Source organism: Sycon ciliatum, chromosome 1, assembly GCF_964019385.1.
Source record: "Sycon ciliatum chromosome 1, ocSycCili1.1, whole genome shotgun sequence".
Classification (NCBI taxonomy): Eukaryota; Metazoa; Porifera; class Calcarea; order Leucosolenida; family Sycettidae; genus Sycon; species Sycon ciliatum.
Window position 1 is genome coordinate 19,835,931 of NC_088643.1, and position 6,923 is coordinate 19,842,853.

Below are 6,923 nucleotides of genomic sequence, written 5' to 3' on the forward strand. Positions count from 1 at the left end.
TCAGAAAGCAAAAGTGACAAAGGAGTCTCTCTTTTCTCCTTCTCTCTCTCTAAAGCAAGATTTGGAATGCATGCGTGGGAGAGTGGCGCGCGTTGCGCATGCGCCTGTATAGCAATGACATCATAATCAGATGCATGATCATCAGACTAAGTATGAGTGGTAGATGTTCCATGTTCGTTAACAGGGCTTAGCGCACACGCTAAACCACCAATATTGTATCATACCAGTTGTACGTCGACAACGGGTTTTAAGTGTATCCCCCATACTTGGTGGCTCAATTTTCCGGTTCAAGGGCAGTTAGACTCCGGTTGCAAGTCGACTAGCCCTTTTAGTTCGTTTTGAGTCATAACAGGTCGACGTATAACCGGATAATAGGGTAATCTTCCTAGCTCTGCCGGAAAATCAAATACATACCAGAGCTGCTTGGTTGTTGTTCGGGCATGGGAAGTTCTGGCAGATCGGCGCATCGTGGTCTGTTTCAAGGGAAGTGTCACCAAAGGACTGATCGCTGGTGATGCTGGGGGTTCCGACGCAAAGAAGATCTGCGGCGAGGCAAAACGAAAGGAACAGAAAGAACAAAAGGTTTTCAGGCTCCTTCGCCAATCACCCAGACAAACCTAGTCTCAATCAAATCAGACTTCTATGTTAATTCAGGATGCAATACACAGGGTGATTTTTGAAGGAAGGTCAGAGTGCGCAATAGGGAGGTTTCGCTCTGCAGAATTACGTATGAAAATAACGTAGGAACTGCATGTAATTTTCATCCGTAAAAATCAGAGCTGTTGGGTTTCGCTCTACGTGATTTCTCCACGACTGCTAAACATGCCTTGTTGCTTTGGAGACGCGTTGGCTGCATTCACCCACCGCATGCACCACGAACCGAAACCGCGTTTTCCATTTTATTTTGCACGCGGTGTACGGTGTGTGTACCTTGTGTTTCGCGCGGCTTGAACGTTGTCATGGATAAATCCGGAAAATGCGAAAAATATTTCAAAAAGTCCTACGCAGGACCCAACGTAGGAAAGAGCTTTCCTACGGAAATCCGTAGAGAACAGAGAGGTTCCAGGCTGTCCAAGAGAAATCCGTAGAGAGATTTACGTATAAAAGTTGCACTCGCTCCCCGGCGCGTACGACATACGGATTTTCATACGTAATTACGTAGAGCGAAACCTCCCTATTGAGAGTGCTGATAGATCAGCACTCCAGCTTTCACATGCACACGCACACGAAATCAGTACTTGATGATGAAAATGTACTACAAAGTAGTCCAGGTGTATGAAGTTTGTACTAGAAAGGTTCTGCTATACGTGAAACGTAGAGAAATCACGTAGGGAGCAGGTGTCTGGGTTTGAGTCTACGGCTTCGCGTGTTTTGGCTCCAGATTTCTACGCGGAGATGAGGTTCTCTACGTTGTGGCACACGCAGAGAAAATGCGTATGGATCTGCTGCGTATCGATCAACTGCAGGCAGAAACTGCCAAATATGGAAGGGGAAAGTCCCAGTACACATTTCACGTGATTTCTCTACGTGAACGTAGAGCAGAACAGCTTTTCTTTACGTTACGGGAACGCGCAGAGAGTTCCCGGGCCTACGTGATTTCTCTGTGCTTCACGTATAGCAGAACCTCTCTATTGTATTGCATGCACAACTGGGCCCTAGCCGCGGGAGTGCAGGCTAGGCGGGCGGGGGGGGGGGGGGGGGGGGGGCGGGGTGAACAGAAAAGGTGTACATTTCCATGAGTATGTATGACAAAGTTGTATACAGTACATGTGTGAATGAGAGCGTACACAAAGGTTGTGCTAACGACAAATAACCCTTGCGCATAAGGACTACAGTCCACCAAGTACATGTACATGTAAATCCAGGCCGTTTGACTCCACTTGAAACAGTACAATCATGTTGCTGTCCCGGGGAAAATTGCGATTCCGCGGCCACGTTTTTTTCCGATTTTTTAGAAGACCGCGTTTTCCGCGATTTTCCCGCGTTTTTTAAACTTTTTTGTTGCACTACACGTACACACAGTGCACTGTTCGGTTGACCGTTGTGAGCCGTTGACGTCACAAACTGGTCAAGAAGAGAGTCTACGTGTAGGGCGCGCGCTCCCTAGCATACACATGGCACATGACGGGCTCCCAGTAAAATTGCCTCATATCAACTGCAAACTTGCCGCATATCAATAATATTCACTGCATATTTACCGCAAATTCACCACAAATTATGCCATATTTACCCGCAAATTACACCGCAAATTCTGGGATTCTTTTCCGCGATTTTCCCCGGGGACAGATGTTGTGCGATTTGTGCCCCAGTTGAGGAACCTTTTGGAACCGCTTTTCAAATATCAAATTTCGCGACACTGTACCATGTACGATCAAATAACCACGTTATTCTGCATAATCGCAGTATAATGACTTATTTTTCTCCAGCGCAAGTACCGTAAAATCCCGCCAGAGCGCCCCGTCTCTCCCTGACTTCTTGTCAGGGGAGTGATTGATTGTATCCGTGTATGACTCTGTGATGCCGTACTGTACTGCAGACGCGTGCTCGACCCCATGGGAATGTACGCAACAGTGTCCACCCTCTTGACCAGGGATCGCACAAACCCTGAGTTTTGACGGATCTGTACGACTCCTGGCTCTTGACCTTTGGTTGGTGTATGAGATGCACGAACGGTTTTCGTAGAGTGAGTACTTTTTCATGTAGTACTGAATGCGGCAAGTAGGACTCGCCCATCCGCCTCTCCCCACCTGAACCTACTCGAAGCGTCGAGGAGGTAGGGGCGCTCTGGCGGGATTTTACGGTATGCGCATAATCCAAGGGAATTGTCAGCGTTAGCCTGTGAGGAGAGTCTGTGCGTTTATAATCACAAAGTGCACACCAACTTCCTCCAGCGAAAGCGCATGATTATCTTATTATGCTTTTATGCGAAAAGTCGTTGTTCTTGGCAGAATGGAGGTCAATTTTGCTCGCATGTAGGCACGAGTGTATAATATGGATGCACACGGGGACCGTATGGCCGTTTATGGGTGCAGAGGGAAATCTTCGGGCACTTGGCAACTGGTGAACTTCGCAATTAACTGCTCGGCGCAAGCTGAAATTGAGTGATTATTTTCGTTCATATCTTAGCACAAGTGCTTATACATGTCTGTGCGCATGTGCAGTTGTGCTCGGTGAAATCCGACCCAGAGTGCATATTTGACGCCCTCAACTTGCACGGCCCTTGACGTCGATGCGCCCTGGAAGTGGCACGAATGCAGCTGTACGTACACATGTACAAATGCAATGATGTATGTTGTTTTTATTTATTAGTAAAATAAATAAAATAATAATGTAATAGGAATCCAGGGTGCCAGCTTTGCACTTTGGGTCGGATTTTCATCGAGCGCAACTGTACCTATATTCGGATTTAAGCACACGAGCACCTGAGCGCGGAAGTATTGTACAGCCGTGTACATTGCTTGTACAGTTTCAGATGAGAAGAAAACACTACAACAATTCCGAAATGTTAGGTTCTGCCAAGTTCAAAAATCCTGCTCTTTTTCTAGCATGGATGTTCCTCGACACCCATTGCACTGCTGCTATACTGTAGCCTGTAGCTGAACTCAGCCAAATGACTGTAAGCAAATGTACAATAGTGAATGTCGCAAAATTGTACACAAACTTTTTTCTCTACACCCCCCCCCCCCCTTCCATACACACACACGTGCACACATACTGTAAAGTACCGTTGATCCGTCCCCTCTCTAATTCCCGCCCCCTGTCGAATTTCTGAATGTGAAACGACGCCGGCTTATACCGGTAAAATGAAATACGGTGTTGAACCGACACATGTACATGTACTGCAGTACACAATACGTGCGAGTGCAGGATGAAAATGTGCACAATCCAGCATGCCAAGCCTGATCTCCTGTTTTGTTGTACATCATACTGCACTTGACAGCCTTGATCTAATACTCGCCCCCTGCCGAAAAACCAGCTGGGAAGCGACACGGCGTGGGGGGGGGGGGGGGGCTTTGCGGCACATACAGACATAGTATTACATACACACACATATACACGTACAGTTCAGAGGCTGAATACTAGTCTGTGCAGTGGAGACAACAGATATGGCTAGCACTTTACCGTTCACCCCAACTTCGATCGTCGGCCTGTACCGTTTTTTATTATTGGTGTTTTCAAGACGTGGTTACAGTGCTGCCAACTAACTGGGTCTGTGTTTGCGTACTCACTACTGTGACTTCTGATTTTCCGTATTTTGCAGGGATTTGCGCACTGCCAATGTCCTGTCGTGTACATGTACGTGGCCTGTTTCGTGTTTATTATTTAACAGGCACGTCGGTTGCTGTGTTTGCTAGTGCAAAACATGTGCATATGACTTGTCCGACAACGTGATTTTTGTCCTACATGTAGTTGTAGCATAGCAGTATACACTCGCTTTGGCACAGGGATATTCACTGCTCAGCAAGCACTTCTCATGCTCCTTCTGTAGCGGACATGAAATCCAGCCGATCGACCGGGGCCGGCGCCCTCAGCACGCGCGTACAGAACGCTGCGTGCAGTGCACATGTTGATCCGATGCGACGAGCGCGCTGCATAAATGCATGTGTGTGCAGCTTGTCCACGGTTACATGGCTAGCGCCCTGGGGCCGCTAGTACTGTTGGATTTAGCGTAAACGGTAAAATGCTACCGATGTCAAGTAAGAAGCTAAAACCACTCAGGCAATAACAGGCGCTAGAATACTGCCATGCTCCCGCACATATGGGCACCATGCCTGTCAACAACAGGCTACTACATGACGTGATTGTACAATACATGTATTGTTACGTAAAGTGAGTTTCTGTTTCTGAGTGTTTGCTGGGCGACAGCACGTTTTCATATACAACATAATGGTGATACACGTGTGACCGCGGAAATTGCACGTTTTGTTCCTAACCTGCAGACAACATCTATCGAACACCGACTGTGCGTCGAAAAGGTCATCTCGGAAGTCAGTTTGAATCCGTGCTGACTACGACTAGTACGAGTAGAACCAGAAAAGTATCGCGCTGCACTGCCTGACAACTCGTGTGCACTTTTACGCGACCACAAACTCCACGATAGGGCATTGCCGTACACGTACAAACAATGCGAAAGCGCAAGCAGAATGGGGCACTTTGCAAAATACTACATGCATGGGGTCCGTTTTGAGTCGAACGTACAAGAAAGCGCCTGCATGTGGAAAATAATCCGGGAGCATGAAGCGCAATACACACTGAACATCTATGCCGAGGGTGAGAAGGTTATCCAAAAGTGAGGAAATGCTTCACGGAACGAGTTGATCACGCAGCGTCATGCAACGTCAAACAACGTTTACTATCGTCCTCGTGTGCATGTGGAAATAGAGAACGGGGTATAGTAGGGGTAGTTAGTCTCCAGGGAAAGAAAGAAGAGACAGGGTGATCGCAGTGTGCAAATGCGGTCTGGACTGGCTTACGGTCGACGTTTTTTCATTACGAAAACAACACGATGCACCACTCAAGCACATTGACAAAACATACCATCTTCTCTCATCAAGCCATTTGCGGAAGGCTCCCCAGGTGTCCCGGATTCCATTCCGCACTCCAAATCCAATGTGCTCTGCCTCTGCTACGCCTCACGATAGTATCGATATGCAAAATCTCCTCTTCCAACAACAGCATGCGTGGGAGATCCACTCCACTCTTGATCACATAAGTGCACGAGCTGCGCTGCAGCCTCGGGAGAATGATTGAAACTACTCTGCTGGACGAGCCGAAGTGGAAAGCTTAGCTCCTAGAAGGTTACTGGTTAGTTCGTTGGTTGGTTGAGAGAAGTGGGACAATCATCAATCATTTCCTCTGCAGCTGGAGCTACCATGTACCAAGGCAAGCAAAACAACGGCTTTGAATGACATCACACACATACACAAGCTAGCGTTGCAAGCTCGACAAGATGAGGGCGCGCGATATGTGGCGTGTGAACTTGTTTTCGCTTCAATCGAGAAAACTGTGCTGGCAAGCGAAGGTTGGCGCTTGATTGTCTCGCTAGAAGTCTGGCGTCCAGGAGGCGCTGTGACAAGCTAGCAAAAAGCGATCTGTCAGGAGACGCTCTTTTGGGCCCTGCAGCGCACGGGATCAAGGTCAAGCGCGGGAGGCCCAAGGGTTGATCAAGCATCGACCTTGCTCACGCACGTGGGTAGACCTACAAACAAGCTGCAAGACTCACAAGATCAAAGAGTACACAATCTGCGTACCATGTGTACTACTGTACACGTAGATCTACACGTGCTACAAATACTTGTAAAATACCTTGAAACTCTTATCTCTGTATATCTCTGTAGAGCTGGAGCTGATTGAAAATGGAGCTTGCAGAATCTGGTTTTGGTTTGTTCTCGAGATCTCGCACTCCTGGCTTTGCTGTTTGCGTCACCTCGAGCTTAGAAGAGTGTCTGCATAGCATGCCAAATCGAACACACAAGGTTGTGTGTCGGAAATTTTCCATAACTGAGCGCATTTCAATCCAGTGAAAAAGCAGGAAGGAGTGTGTAGGCGAAACCGGGAACTTTTTGTGTAGGTGTTTGGATTACCATGATTACCATGATTACTACCGGTAGCTGTGTTCTAGGCTAAACAACAAGTCAGGCTGTGGAGTGTGAACACACTCTTGGCTTTGCCGGCCTGTCGAGGGCCGTCATGCATGTCGACGACGCCGACGGCCACGCACACGCGATCACTTCCATTCCAGTGCAGTGAGAGTGAGTAACCGAGTCTGTTAGTACTAGTACAGTAGTAGTGTTACTTGTGTTGGCACACTAGCTGGGTTTCTGTGGCTGACGACTTGAACCACTTCCTGCAACTGCACGGCATCTGACTGTGCTGAGCTGATGAGCACATCTGCCGCAGAACTAGCATTCATTCCTCGTTCA

The 6,923-nt window shown here is 47.9% G+C and overlaps 1 protein-coding gene across 4 annotated transcripts in view; it reads right to left on the minus strand.

Moving 5' to 3' along the window:
- LOC135817073 (pleckstrin homology domain-containing family G member 5-like) overlaps positions 1-6,153 on the minus strand; it is a 31,453-nt gene extending 25,300 nt beyond the window's left edge. For 2 of the 4 annotated variants that reach the window (XM_065330188.1, XM_065330179.1), the window contains exons 1-2: positions 5,539-6,153; positions 415-542 (exon numbers count right to left, since the gene is read on the minus strand). In XM_065330188.1, coding sequence (XP_065186260.1) covers positions 415-542; positions 5,539-5,593 — 183 coding nt within the window. In that variant the 5' untranslated portion in view covers positions 5,594-6,153. The remainder of the gene's footprint in view (positions 1-414; positions 543-5,538) is intronic. The other 2 variants (XM_065330205.1, XM_065330197.1) reach the window with 1 other exon arrangement.
- Positions 6,154-6,923: the final 770 nt, after the last annotated feature.